The 16,116-nt window shown below is 36.9% G+C and overlaps 1 protein-coding gene across 4 annotated transcripts in view; it reads right to left on the bottom strand.

The window, feature by feature from the left end:
- Window positions 1–16,116, bottom strand: part of KCNIP4 (potassium voltage-gated channel interacting protein 4) — a 1,119,538-nt gene that overhangs the window by 500,784 nt on the left and 602,638 nt on the right. The window contains exon 1 of one of the 4 annotated variants that reach the window (XM_032854164.1): window positions 8,494–8,699. The exons of the other annotated variants lie outside the window; for them this stretch is intronic. Coding sequence (XP_032710055.1) covers window positions 8,494–8,593 — 100 coding nt within the window. The 5' untranslated portion in view covers window positions 8,594–8,699. Of the gene's footprint in view, window positions 1–8,493; window positions 8,700–16,116 lie in introns of those variants that run through there. 4 annotated transcript variants of the gene reach the window in all.

Below are 16,116 nucleotides of genomic sequence, written 5' to 3'. Positions count from 1 at the left end.
GCCTTCTCTGACTACTCTATTTTTAAAAATTTATTTCTTTGAGAGAAAGAGAGTGAGAGTGAGCACAAGCAGGGGCTGAGGAAGAAGGTGAAGCAGATTCCCTGTTACATGGGACTGAATCCCAGGTCCCTGAGATCATGATCTCAGTCAGACACTTAACAGACTGAGCCACCCAGGTAGCCCTGAGAACTCTATGATAAATAACACCCCTGTTTCTGACCCCCTATTATATTTTGTGCTTGTCTCTTATATATAATCTGATATTTAATAATATCAGATTATATATCTCTTGTTTCTTTATCTTGTTGTCTTCCTTCTTCAATAGTACATAAATTCCTCAAGAACCTGGACGGTGCTCATTACCGTTCCTAGAACAATGTATGGAGCAAAGTAGAGGCATATATATTTAGTGAATGAATGAATGAATTCTCCTATAACTATGCTGTCTTCCATACAGTTTTGTAGTATTTATAGTTTGTATCTCAAAATTTAGCAGATTCGCTGAGAAAGAAAAGTTTGTGTTTTTGCTTAAGGCTGTATCCCCAGTGTCTAGAACAGTGACTGACACTTGGGAGTAGCTTAATAAATAATCTTAAATATTATTTACCATGAAAATGAAAAGTTCTTGCACTGTAGTTTCAAGAAAGAAAACAAATAGTTTTTGATTAGAGTAACAAGTAGCACCAGAATCAGTTTTAAATCCAACCAAATCGATCAACAACAACTTCCTAGTGGTAGATACCTCTCTTTGGAAAACCTAAAACCCTGTATAACATCAGCAGTTTGTTGCTCTGAACAACTGTGCCTGACAAGTGCAGCTCTCACTTGCTTAGCAAGCAATGAATTCAGCCTCTAGTTTCAGATACTGAGTGGTTGCCTCCTTTCTTTGGAAGAAAAGATAGTGCCTGGCCATAATGGCCAAACACACAAACCATTCATAACACCCTACACAGGGTTCTGTACTGACACAAATACAAACTCAGATCAATTCACACAACAAACAGAAGAGGGAGGTGCTATGATTATTCCCAATTAAAATATAAAGAATCTGAGGTGTAGAAGGTTGGGGCACTTAACCTCAAGGCAACTAATACGTAGAAGAGCTGAGATTTTAGTATTATTAAATACAATTATTTTGGCTTCAGAGTCTGTGCTTTTAGCATCTCTACTCCAAGATCTCTGTAAAAACTGATATCTGTAATTGGTACTGTGTCAGCAGTAAGATTTGTTTTGATGATGAGTCTCCTGACCTGTTCAAAGGCTTTTCAAATAATTACATCCAAAAGCCTGGATGGTGGGGGTGAATTTCAAACAGAGAGACCAAGGTGGGCCTCTGTGAGATGGTATGAGCAGTGGATGAAGTAAGCTTCCTGTTTTTAATAACCAAAGTGATAAACAATGAGGATAACTGCCCTTGTGATTTATATATACATCTACCGGGTATTAAGCTTAAGCCTTCCTGACATTGAATGGCTATCAGGTGGTAGCGATTCTCTTACAATTAACTTATTCAGACAAATCATCAAGGTGGAAAACACCTCAGTTTACATCTTCAGCTTAAGGGTTCTTTGTGGTAGTACCTACTGACAATGAAAAAACCATGCCAGAAATCAACTTACCGTCAACCAAATCTTATAATCTTTGAATTTTATGGTTATTGGTCCACTAGCAAAATAACTTAGAGAGCTATTCTTATTTTGGGTAAATATATTGTGGATCTTAGATCACATCTGAAGTTTATTTTCTGAGTGTAATGAATGAGATTTTTTTTTTCTCTGCAAAGAAGAGTCTGTCAAAAACAAGTCATTTCATAGTAATCTAATGTCTCTAGAGCTCAGTGTATTCATTGATGAAAGGATTGTTTTGGACTTTGCAAATTTCTGAAGAACTTTCCATTTTACAATGCGACGATAAGCCAGAACTTCAATTATGTGATCTATAGATGTATCTTTCCTTTTCTGCCCTCTTCCTTGGCTTGTTTGTTTGTTTTGGTTCATTATCACAACTACGTTTTTACACAGGTGCCTCTACATAGAAGTAAAAATTTTAAAATAAGTAAAATTTTTAAAATAAGTCAAATTTTTAAAGAGGAACTATATATATATTTTTTATTTTTTAGTCTATAGAAAGGTTGAATATTAGGTGTGGCTTCTATTTATCTGTGTACATTTTATCCTATTTTTGCATATTAGCTTTCTGTAGTAATGGTGAACACCATTTGGACCACTGCCACCATGAAGATACGGAAACTAATCCAGATTCCTTCACTTATTACCTTGTGAGTTTGAGCAAAGTCTTAACCTCTCTGAATCTCCAGATTATCTACCAGCAAACCAGAAACAACACCTGCAAACTGGTCTGGTTGGTATGATCATTCCAGGGCATGGCATAGGTAACCCTCCTTTCACCTTTTTTGTCCAAAAGATTCTCAACTAAGGAAAGCTTTCTTCCCCTGTTGCTCTCTGTTCCCCATAAATAGAATGATCTGTGTCCCTTCTGCTCTATATCTGTGGATAAAGGCTGGAGTGTGTTTTCTGTTGACAAACATCCTGATCAAGCTTAAAACCCCATTGAGCCTTGTGTTATGCTCTAAATCACTGATGGTACATCTACTCCAAAATCCTACTCCATTATAAATCATCTTATTTTTTATTGTCTGTCCTCCAATTAATTCCCTCCATAAACCTCAGACCCTTTCATAAATAATTCCTTTCCTGGATTCTTTACATAGTATCATCTTATGTTGAATTTTCTCCTTTCTCCAAAATCACCAGCCCTTCTTTGTCCCATCTATTTCCAGCAGTCCCACCTGTTACCCACAAACAAATCAAAAACTGGGCTCAGTCTGCAAACAAACATGTATATCTACTTTCTTCTCAATTATACCCCAGGACCCAAATGAAGACTATACTTGATTTGGCTGGAATTCAACGCAGATTCATTTACATTAAGAGATTTTGTTTTATAAGATAGGGGGTATAGAATCATCTTTATGTTGTAGTTAGACTAGTACAGTTAGTATGTCAGCATGGATATTTATGCTTATTTATTTTAGAGATAAGCACACACACGCATTGGGGGGAGGGGAGAATGAGGGAGAGAGAGAATCTTAAGGAGGCTCCATGCCCAGCACAGAGTCCAGTATGGGGCTCAATCTCATGACTCTGAGATCATAATCTGAGCCAAAATCAAGAGTTGGATACTTAACCAACTGAGCAACCCAGGTGCCCCTGGATATTTATGCTTATTAAACAATGTTAATGGCTGAGTGTTCCTCATATGGAATGTGTTCAAGAAAGACTTATAGAAAGAGTTAATGGATACTTGACCTAACACTCTCTTCTTTTCACCAAACTATCTGCCATTGCCATCTGCTGTAATGTCAAGAAATTAAAATTATAAGATAGGATATAGAGCCTCATGTCCTGAGTTTGACTTCCTGCTTTATGTCTTACTGGTTGAATAAGCTTGAGCCAAGTTACTGAGCTTCTGCAAGTCTACGTTTTCTCATCTAGAGTGAGAATAATAATACCTACCTCAGAGGACCATGGTGAAGATTAAATAAGATAGCAGTATACTAATGCAAAGCTATGTTAACACTTTAATGCACAGTTTAACACTATATTTTGTTAACACTTGCCTTATTTATAGGCAGTCTTCAAAAAACCAGATATTGATGTTATTTATCATTATTTAATTTTATGGATTGAAAAAATAAGGTCAAGTAATAGCCCCAAATCACATGATTATTCTGAGACAGAGCTGTGATTAGAATCCAAGCAAAATAACTCTGGATTCTCTAAGTGTGAGAATATACTAAGGTTCTGAATATCCTAAGTTCTCTTCCTTAGTCATTTTTAGACGTTAATATTCTTAAGATAAAGGAAATATTATCTATAAAAGACCCTAAAGAAATTCAAATAGTATAAATATTCCACTTATTCCATTTCTAAGTGATGTAAAAAGCATTCTTCAGTTTTATAATATCACCATAAATTATGCTTATATTTCTTAAGCATTACAGTTTAGAAAAACTTTTCTGATCATCCAAATACCCATTAGCTTCAGCATCCCATTGCATGTAGGAAAGCAGAATGCCAGGAGAATTTAAAAAAAAAAAAAAAAAAGAGTCTGCTTTACGACCTTCAAATAAACTATTTGAGACGGAAATAATAGCTCCCTTCTAGGCATCTCCAGCCCCTTGGTCCTCATGAAACATCATGAAATGTACACACAGTCAGTACTGTTTTCCAGTTGACCCCATTTATTAACATACCCAACACATCCACACTTCTGTCAACAACACAGGAGAATTAAGAACGTTGGTTCCAAAGATCCACCTCTATGTATATGGTTAATACCTTGTTCAGGCCTCTTGAGGAAGCTAGCACTACAGTATTACAGATACCTGATAAAGTGCACTGAATAAATACAAAAGAAATTCTAACGCGTATTCATTCTACGAAAGACTTAGATTATCAGTTGATTTCTTTTTTGTCTTTTTATTGAAGACAATTACCAATAAAAGTGATTTTTTTTCAAGTCATGTGTGTTAAAATAAATTCTTGTAAAATCTTGTGTTCTTGTAAAATCTTGCAAAAGATTGTGTTCTTGTAAAATATTGTAAAATATTGTGTTCTTGTAAAATCAGCCTTTTACTAAGGCTGGTAGTAGGGAGAAGGATGGTTCTTTCTTAATTCAGGAACTACCTCAGCATGATTTAAAACATATTTGGGTGAAAAGTAAATATTTTCACAGCCCAGTGTTGCATATAGAGATAATGAAATAGCTTTGCCATTAAAATTTTGATTCAGTTTCTCCCTGGAATGCGTTAACAGAAAACCACTTTTATTTTTATAGCTGGAAAAGAAGCAATTTATTGTTGTGAGGTTTTAGGAGTTTTCCAAACCAGCATAACTCTGGAGCTTCCTAAACTCCTCATTAAGAACAGAGAGCTTATGAATTCAAAACTCTTGCATTGTGTGATATCCTCAAAACTTTGCTCAAGTTAAAACTATTATCTGCATACATACTGACCAGGTATTAAGAATACTTTGTTTAAAAAGAAAAAAAAATTGAAATTTAACTGAATTACAAAAAACAAACAAACAAAACCCAAACACCAAAAAAAACAAAACAACTTAATTTGAAATATTAATAAATCATAACATAATGTGTTTGTTATTGAAACTTCATGTAAACTTTGAGAAACTCTATCACAAGGATGCCTAAAATAGCAGTCCCAAATGTCAAATTCTAGAGCTACAGGAAAGGACATTTCTCTATTCTCCTGAAATACAATGAAAATCTCCTTGAGGTATGATGAATTATCCCACTACGGAAGAAGAGGAAAGATCAGTCTCACAGTTGCACTACATACCAATTCCAAAGTAGGCCATTGATATCTATTTCATAAGAAAGGATATGTATTATAGAAATGATGGGTTTTTAATTACCTGATATACTCATAAACTTTTTGAAATGGAAAGTCCCATGGAGATTTTCAAACTCAGTTTTCTCATTTTAGACAACTAAAGACATAAGGTGGCTTAACTGAGGTGAGAAAACAAGAGAGTGGCAGAGGAGGGGTACGTATCTGTTTTCTTACTGTTGTTCTTATTTTTCTCATGTTAAATAACATTACCTGCTAAATGTGACTCTTCTTGTTTATAAATCTGTGTCATGAATCTCCAATCTCTAGTGTTACGTGTTTATGCACAACATACACAGACTGGAACAGAAGAACCCAGGACATCCAAGACCTGATCTCCAGTTCCCCTACAAAGAATGGGAGCTCAAAGTACTCAGAGACAAGCAAAAACAAATATTTCAGACTTTTAATGTTACCAATTTATTTTGAAGTCCATTTACTCTCTATATATTTGAAGTCAGATAGTAACTACATTCTGCATAATATATATATGCACTTGAGAACACAATGCATATTGCATATATAATAATACAAAAAAGAAAAAAAAAACTACATTCTGAATGATAGCTACACTGTAGAACAGTTATACGGTTATAAGAAAAGGTTTAATTGTATAGGAAAAAACCTCAAAATCATCCTCACAGGACTTTAACTTTGGTTTACATTTTTCTACTTAATACTCAAATTTCTTTAGCAGGACCCTTGAACAGCCGGAACTAAGAAAGGTGAAAGAAGTCATTAGCTTCAACTTAGATACGTAAAATGGTGAGCAAGGAAGGAAATTCCTATGTGAAAATAAATCTGAATGAAATGAGCGTCAGTGTTTGTTTTTAAGAAAGTTCCAGAAAATCTATGAAGATGTTCTTTTGATATTAAATACTGTTTACCATTTTCATTAATTAATAGTAGGCTAAAACTTCGGGGTGTGCACATTCCGATCTATAGATTCAAACCATATACAATAAAATATAACAATTCAGTCTATTCATTTGCTTTATATCTCCAGTAAGCAAAGCATATGGCCAACTTAAATCTTGTTTTGAAGGTTTTCTGACTCCAACATACACTCTGGAGAGAAGTCTTATACAAACTTCAAAATGGAAAGCACTACTGCTCTCCATTTCTGTCAACTTTTGCAAATCAAATATAGTTCCTCCTTCATGTGGTTATCAACATTTTATCATTTTAAAATATTTTTAAGAAGCCACTGGAAATAAACAAGATATAAATTTTTACCAAAGTTTGGTAGACAACACATTCTCTCCACCGTATTAGCACAATATTACTAATTGGAAAATGCTGACATTACAAAATAGAAAATACAAGGAAGAAACAGTTCATACATATCAGTAAAATTTGCAATATAAGTAATAAGGAAAAGGAAAAAAAGAGTTTCATAAAGGTTAGAAGCCTTTAGAAGAAGGAAACACATGGTCTCATTTGGGAAAGTGAATGTTAGTGTCCCTGAAACTAGTAATACGGTAATGATAACTAATACTAATAATACAGTAGATTTGATTCCAAAATCCAGAGAAAAAACCCTCAACAAAAGAGTTTAAAGAATGACCACACACCATCGATGAAATTAGGTAAAACAAGTCCCTCTACATGGCTAGAAATAATGACACTATTCCATGTTACTGTCAGACTCAGGAAAAAACAACAACAACAACACTGAAAACCAAAACCAAACAAAACCCTAAAACTAGTCCATTAAAATGGGAGGTCCCTGTCACATTCGCAAGGTAAAATAACACAGTCAAGAACAACAAAGCCAAACCAAGTTACTGGTTTAATGACAAGGAACAAGATAAAATCAATTTTAAAGAACAGTCACTACTTTCAGAATTTAGAATTTATCTTCTTTTTAGCATGATACATGTTTCCATCACTGAGGGCTCTAAAAGAGCATTCTGCAAACTTACTTTAACAAACCTAGCTTTCCACCATCCCTTACCCCACAACGAGTTACGAATGTAGGTTTCTAACAATGTACATCAATCAGTGACACACTTAACTGCAATTTGGTATTTGCTATTTGTAAAAGCCATCATGTCACATGTGATAGTCTTTCTCTGGAGGACTGGATTTGTTATGAATGTAAATACATTTAAAACATATTTGCATTTTTTACTCAAGTTTAAAATTTGAAGCAACACGAGTATCAAAGCATAAATATGTCACATTAAATCTAGGGGTGCTTTTTAAAATTTCTCTGACAACTTTAGAGAAACTACAACTAGCTGTATGCAAACATGCTCTCAACTGTATTCTGAGCACCAAGAAAATAATAACCTAACTTTATACTGATCCTCAAAGAAACATTTAATTCAGGAAACATCCAGGCAAGAATACACCTCATTATTATTATTTTTTTTTTTTTCTTTTAAGAAAGAGATGATTGCTAAGGAGAATAGGAGACTGAGCCTCTGATGAACGTGAACAGCAGCACTTGAAATACAGCTAGTCATTTGGAATCTATGTTAAAGTCTGTCATGAGTTAGGGACTCTGCCCCTTACACTCTACGTTGAAATGCGAAAAGGTAATATTTTAAATACTTCTCAAGAGAACCTTACAAAAAGCCCGTCATCCTTAGGCACTAATCTTAAAGTGCAAGAAATTATAAAAAATGTACATCTATTTCCATTTGACGAATGCATTTGCATAACAACAAACAAATAGACCTTGCAACATACCCAAATAAAATTTGCTGATGCAATAAAAAGGGATATTCGATTAAAAAAAAAATCTAACATCAACATGGATCAGATGCTCTCAACATATCAGACCAATGATTAACCTTTAATATCCTCAGTTTTGGTTCTCCCATTTTGATTCCAAGTGTTTCTCATAGTTTTAATGTTCTGCTCTGAAAACGTTACTAAAACTTACAAAAAGTTTATTTTATTCATCTGTCCTACTCTGACAAACCTGCCTGTCTTCATGTCCACCCCAGAGTAACATTTCTCTGATCTCATTTCAGGTGCCTTTCACATTCACTTAAGAAATCTTTATTGCAAAACAGAGAATTTTTAGAAGTCACTAAAAAGCACTCCCTTACCTTCTAAACCTGCTTCAATCAGCCCAAACTGTTCCAACAATTTAACAAAAAGCACAATGACGATCAGAACTGCTATCATTTCAAGCCCTTCCAAGTTCATGGTCAGCTAGGTCATGGTCCGACCACAGCCAGTGAGAAGTGCTCCTCTGCCTGGCTTTCTTTGTAAAGCCATTAAACTACATTAAGAAGGCTACTGCCAGAGAAGGGGAGGAGGAGAGGTTGAGAGAGAGAGAGAGAGAGAGAGGATGAGAGAGAGAGAGAGAGAGACGATGAGAAAGAGAGAGAGAGAGAGAGAAGGGATGTGAGAGAGAGAGAGGGAGAGAGAGAGAGAAGGGGAAGGAGAGGAGATGGAGAAGCTGAGAGAAAGGGCGTGAATAAGAGAAATGCATTCATCCTGTCTAGTGTAGCAGAAGCCAGGAGTGGCAGCCGGATTAAGCGGGGCCTGTCGGAATTATCAGCTTCCTTGTTATCACTCTTACACAGAGAGACAGCCACGCATGAAGTAACGCGCAGATCACCCAAAGACCCCGAGGTCACCAGGACGGTCCCCAGGAAAGACGACGCGCAGCAGTGATGGCTTTGCGGCTCCAGGACCCGCGCGCCCGCCCGTGGCTTCCTTGGGCCGGTCAGTTGCCTTGGAAACGGAAACTAAGCAAGGGCAGGACTCCCGCTGCAGACAGAGACCTGCGGAACACCGCGTCTTGAAATAGGAAGAGAAACCTGAAAATGCCAAGAGAGGCGGAGTGACAGCTTGGATTCGGCTGCTTCAGAAATACTGTTTACTAGGCAGGAAAAGCAAGTGTATTTTGCCCCAACTAGCTGAGCGCAGAGAGAAATGAGGCTTTAGAGACTAGATCAGGATTTATTTTCTTCTCAACGAGTTGCCTTGTCCTAAGGCTGGGTCTGAGTCATTGTGAACTAATATTCTCGTTTGAGTAATATTGATCACACTGCTTCAGAGCATGAATACAACAAACTAATACATATTCTTAATATCTGTAAATTTTTAAAGTTTAGCAGGTATATTATGTATTAGGTCATTCCCATCGATACACTGAAATATATACTTCTTTTCAGTGTGTACTTCCAATGCTTTTTTAAAATTAATTTAAGTAAATTTAGAAGCAGAAAAAGTTAAGTAATGACAAAAAAATCAGAAACAAAACTGGAGTATCTGTCTTTATCCTGCACAACCATTTCATTCACCCCTCCCCCTTTATTGCCCAAATAGATCAGGCCTACATTAAAATACAGAATTTGTGGGGTGGGGGGCAAGACACCAATTAAAAACAAAACAAAAAAACATAGAAACAAAAATAAGAGTTAGAAAGCATCTCAGAAAGCCAATCCAAGTCTCCTGTTTCATAGATGAACAGACTGAGGGCCAAGAAAAAGTATGAAAGGTCAGAGGAAGGCAAAGCAAGGTAGGAGGCAGGCCTCCCTAACTCCTGGCTGGCTTTTGAGGCAATATAGTGTAATGGTTGAGAAATTGGGCTCCAGAGCTAGACTGCCTGGATTCAGGTGTAGGATCCCTTACAAGCTGTGTGACCTTGGGTAAGTTACTTAACATCTCCATGACTTAATGTGCTCATCTGTATAAAGGTTGATGATAATAGCACTTTTCTCAATACACTGTTGAGAGGACTAGTGAGTAATGCTTTTAGAACAGAGTGAGCGCTCAGTCACTCCTAGCTCTAATTTCTATCCCAAGTCCCTCCCTGCTCTTTTCATACCACACAAGGCTGTCAAACTAGTCATTCCAGGATGTAATCCTGCCCCTTGTCATTCTCTTAATGAAAAACCTGCCATGACTCTTTATTTCCCTACTGAATAAAGTCCAAGCTCCTTTGCAAAGCATCCTAGTCCTTCTCCGATTTGGTACCATCTTAAGAATGGCACCTCATTGTCACGATTTCTGAACATTACTTTACCTGACAGGTCAGCTACCTTTTCCCAAACTCAGTCTGAGCTTTGTTGAAAACACTATCTGGAAAATCCTTTCCTTACCCTCTTTACCCTTTTCAAAAACTCTCCCAGAAAACTTCTTCAAGCAGAATTGTAGGATTCTCTCTCATTTTTGGGTCTTTACAATATCTTTTCCTCTTACAATATATTACCACCACTTGAGCACACATCTTCACAACTTAATGAGAAGCTTCTAGAAGGCAGAAATCGAGCCTTTTTCACCTTTATGTTCCCCACATGCCTCCATGAAGGCACATTACAGTTCATAGATATATGGAATAGATACATGTTGGATAACAATAGTCACCATTAATTGGGTAATTACCATAAGCCAGATCTTTTACATACATTGCGTTTCCCTCCTAACCACTCTGAAAATAGGCATAATTAGATAAGATTTACAGAGAAACACTAAGCCTCAGAGAGTTTAAAATAGGCTCAAGGTCATACCACTGGTGTGTGATAAGACCAAGTTTCAAAATCTGATTTATTTAACTCAAAGCCCAATATTTTTTCCCCATTATGGTACACAGCTTTAAACAAATTAAAATCCAAACATTGGCACAAGTGGTTGCCAGCCGAGGAGTGAAGGTTATACACAAAATGATCCTCCCCATCGGTTCCGTGACATTCTAATCCATCCACCAACTCCCATAATTTGCCACATGAGAAGTTTCCAAACTAGTAGTTAAATAAATTCCTGGATCTTCCTTCCTGCCATTTTACAGGATTGTTATTACTTAAACACATATCACCTCTGGTCTCCAAAGGGGATTGTTCTATGTTTTTCTACTCAAGGGAACTCATTGGAACCCTTCAACTTGCCTGGTAAATGAAAGTCAATGGATCAGGTCCTTTGTGTTCCTATTTAAAATTGATGTCCTGGCAACAAAATAAAAAATAAACAAGTGGCACTACATCAGACTAAAAAGCTTCTGCACTGCAAAATAAACCATCAACAAATTAAAAGGCAGCCTACAGAATGGGAGAAAATATTTGCAAAGCATATATCTGATAAAGGGTTAGCATCTAAAAAATAGAAGAAATTCATACAACTCAATAGCAAAAAACAAACAAACAAACAAAAAACAAAAACAACTTGACTAAAAAATGGGGAAAGGTTTGTCCGAAGAATACCTACAAATGGTCAATAAGCACATGAAAGGCACTCAACATCATTAATTATCAGGGAAATGAAAATCAAAACTTCAGTAAGGTGTTACCTCACACCTGTTAGGGTGCAAATGATCAAAAAGATAAAAGTACTGGCAAGGATGTGGAGAAAAGAGAACTTTTGTGCACTGTTGGTGGGAATCCAACTGGTAGTGCCATTACAGAAAACAATATGAAGTTTCTTCCAAAAATTAAAAACAGATTTACCACATAATTCAGCAATTCCTCTTTTGGGTATATATCCAAAGGAAGCAAAATCAGAACTTCAATATCTGCACTCTCTGCTCATTGATACATTACTCACAATAGCCAAAATATAGAAACAACCAAAGTGTCTGTTGATAAATAAATGAATGGAGAAATTGTGACACACACACACATGCATTTCTCAATATTTAATGTGAATTTCTCAATATTTAAAAAGAAGGTAATTTGTGACAATATGGACAAACATGGAGGACATCATGCTAAATGAAACAAGCTGAGCCCTAAAAGATAAAAGCTGGATGATCTCACTTATATATGGAATTGAAAAAAAAGTTGTATTAACAGAAGCAGAGAGTACAACAGTGGTTATCAGGGACAGGGAGGTAGGGTAAATGGGAAGATGCTGGTCAAAAGATACCAAGTTACAGTTTGTAGGATGCATAAATTCTCTATATTTAAGGTATAGGGTGATGACTATAGTTAATACTGTATTGTATAAGTGTATAAGTATTGTATAATACTTAAAATTTGCTAAGAGAGATTTCTGGTGCTCTCATGAAAGTTAACTATGTAAAGAGATGGGTGTAATAATTAGATTGACCGTAGTAATAATTTTCCTATGTATACCAAAATACCATATTTTACATCTTAAATACATACAATTTTATTAAAATAAAACAAGGTTGCTGTTCTTGGGCTGAGAACTATTTGTGGGTGGGTTGTTAGTAAAAACTTCCAGAGCGAGGATATTTCCACTGGGTCTGGATATTGTGTTCCCTTGGAACTGTATTGTTCTTCCCAGAGCCTGTAGGATTCCTTGTACATTGTTTACCTCCTAAACCCAGGTCTTTATTCTTGCAGTTCCCTCTATCAGAATGCTTATTCCCGGATAACTCCATGCCATGAATAAACAACTTTGTTTAGGTCTTGGCTCCAAAATCCCCATCACAGAGAGGCCCTTGCTGGCTGTATTATGTGGAACACCATACTTCTTCCTAACCCTAGAGTCACCACCCTCTGAAAAGGTGCTATTTTTCTCCAAAGCACTTTCATGACCTGACATGTATGTTTGTTTGCTCATCTAATATCTCCTCCTGCTAGAACATCACCTCCTGCCTATGAAGTCAGAGGTTTTTTTTTGTGTTTGTTTGTTTGTTTGTTTTCCATCTTGTTCACTAGGAAACCCTTGAACTTAGAATAGTGCCAGGCACATAAAAGGCAGTGACTAGCTGTTGAATGGAGCATGTAACTGATACTCTCACCTTCCTTAAAAAATCCCCCTGCTCTCTGACTTATCTGCCAGGACCCCTTTCCCTATTACCTAGAGGGCTAGGTTTGCCTGTGGACACTTGTGATGTTTCTGCAAACTCTCCTTGGAGGGCTCATACTGAGGAATGTACCCATAGCATGGTGTATTCCTGGTCCCTCTCTTTAAGATGAGTCATGAGCACTGCACACTGAAGTATCTTGACCATGTTCTTTTCTCAATATTTAATGTGAGTGGGATTTGTGGTTCCTGATGATGTGACCATGGAAAGCAATATAATGATGCCATCAGAGAAGGTCTCCCTGTGCCAAATACCTAAACACCACTGGTACAGTGGGTGTGAAATATCTGGAGAGCATCCACTCCCATCCTTTGATTTTCAGCTGAAAGAACACCACAGTCTAAATAGGTAAAGTGGCTTTGTCAATAACTCTCAGTTTCAAGTCTTAGCTTAGACTCAGATTAAAGCATTTGGCCAATATCTTTTATTCCTATTTAGCCTGACATCCCTTTTTAAGAGAGAAATATTAGTGACCAATAGAGAGAAGAGACCCGGTTACTGACTCCAGATCATTCAAGTTAGACTCGGAAACTCAGTTTGCTATTCTTCAAAATGGAACCAATATACCTCCCTTGGGAGTACTGTAAAGATTAAATGCTGTACCAATTGTCACACTTAAGCTCCATGAGCATGTACTTCGCCAAGCATGAGGCTAAGCACACTGGCTGACCCGTCCTCATGTCCACTCCTTGGAAAAGATAAAAATTTTGTTCTCATAGATGAAGACATGGAGGCTTGAGAAGAGTTGCTAAATTGCTCCACATCCCAAAGCATCAGAAGCCAGTGAGACTGGTAGTTATGTACTGACTTTCAGGATATTCCCCATGTGAAGAACCAGGTATACACTAAGCATTCAATAAATGCTTTCCTGCATGAGCATATACACATCACCAAGGTAAGTATCCGACACCTTTTTAAGACTTTTAGAAAGGTTGTTTGCCCTTTTAGGATGGATGCAATTTTAGATTCAGATGCCCCTGCTCTGGAGTGGATGGATTGGGGAAGGGATGAGTAGGAGGTCGAAGTGAGATAAAAGAATGCTCTGATGACACTTTGCCAAAAGCTTCTATGTGGCAATCTCTCCAGAAATTAATGAGAATGGTTAGAGGCACATCCAGGTCTCACTGCTTAAAAGCAGGTTCAACAAAAACAATTTGGGGAGTCACTCAATCTGTACTGCCACATGCAGGTTTCCTTGGCCCATCCCCAGAAAAATAAACACACTTAATTACAGACAATTTTACTCTTGTACTTCAGAGCATATCACTAAAGTGCAGTTTATTCAAAATCACCAGTTATGGGCAGAAAGTTCTCAACAATATGGCTTTTGGAAGGAAAATAATGTTTCCTTCCAAAATGAGAGATTAAGCTACCCTTTGATGAACTGAGGTAGAGAAGAAAGGGATTTTGCTTATTTGTGTCTTTTTGATTGCAGGTTGGGGATGGTATTAACTGGAGGGGAAGGGAAGAAAGGCTTCTCCTTACCCTAGTCTCAAAGCCTCAATCAGTGGCCTGGTCAAAAATGAAACTTGATTCCATTTATTTCTGATCATTCATCATTTGTTAGATTTTTGGTCCAAGTACCATACAAGGGAGTGTGGGTAATAACAATCTTTTCCCTTGTCTTTGCAAAGTGTAAAATCTATTAAAACAAAATTTGATGGTTATAGCTCATATTTTTAGGATAATCACTATTTGACAGAAGAGTGGACTGTGTACTTTGTATGGACTCTTTCATGGCACCCTAACATAAACCCTAGGAGTTGGCTGCCCTCTGCTTTCCACTGTCCAAGGTGAAACTGAGGAACACAGTGTTTCATAGATCACACCAGGAAATATCCAACCCAGGATTTGAATTCAGCTCTGACCCCAAAGATCATGAGCAGATAGTGTTTTAGGTACAACTCTAAATAACCATAATCCATCGTGGCATCTGGTGGGAACCTTGAAACTAATATGGAAAGTACCCACTTTGGCTTGAGTGGCAGTGGGAGGTATGAGAATGGAACGAAGATCGACTTTATTGTTTTGGGCTTATACTGTACACATATTAGGTGGTGTTTTTTTATTTTTATTTTCCTATTTTTGTTTTTTTATCAGAAGGGCAGTCTGCGTTGCATGACCACTGGAGAGTAAGACTAAATCTTGGCAGAGAATTCACCCAGAGCCTGGAAAATACTCAAAGCCAGCCAAATCTCTTGCCCCAAAGCCTTCATGACATTTCTTTCCTCATTTTTCAGCCCATCTCCCATTCTGAAATGCAAAATGAGCACCAGTTGCCTACCTCTAACTCATTTCCCTCCTTTGGCGGTTACTTGATCCAAAAGAAGCCTGGCTAAATCCCATTATTGAGTGAATAGGGAACACATTTGGATTTCCAAAATTAACTGAACTAAACCCATGCAGCAAGGCATCAGATGAGGAATTTATTTCAGTAATAATGTGAAGAAATAATGACCACATTCATGGAAGTAGCAGGATAATGCAGAGGTTAGGAGCACACTGGAGGTTCAAATCCCCATTTTGCCACTTTAGAGCTTCATCACTTTGGGGAACGTGCTGAGAAGCACTCAGAACACACACCGGTACCTTGTAAATGCTCAATATATGGTACCCATCATTGTTATTACTTACTGAGCCCTTACTACATATCAAGTACTGTTCTAGTTGTTTTGCATAAATTATCTCATGAAATCCACAGAACAACTCAATTAGCTTAATACTATTATTATTCCCAGTTAACATGTGGATTAAAAAGAAGTAAGGTATTTTCTGTTGAGTTGGGATTCTAGAGAATGCTCACATTCACCCATCAGGACTACACCCATCTTCACCACAAGTAATATAGGAATAATTTATTCATTTATAATGCCTTGGTTTGTCAATCATTCATCTTAAGAAAATTACTATCAGGTATCCCTCTTGCAAATAATATATATATATATATATA

Source organism: Lontra canadensis, unplaced genomic scaffold (genome assembly GCF_010015895.1).
Source record: "Lontra canadensis isolate GAN:19392208 unplaced genomic scaffold, GSC_riverotter_1.0 scaffold1, whole genome shotgun sequence".
NCBI lineage: Eukaryota > Metazoa > Chordata > Mammalia > Carnivora > Mustelidae > Lontra > Lontra canadensis.
Note: the sequence above shows the minus strand (reverse complement) of the source record. Positions and strands in the feature narration are given on the sequence as shown.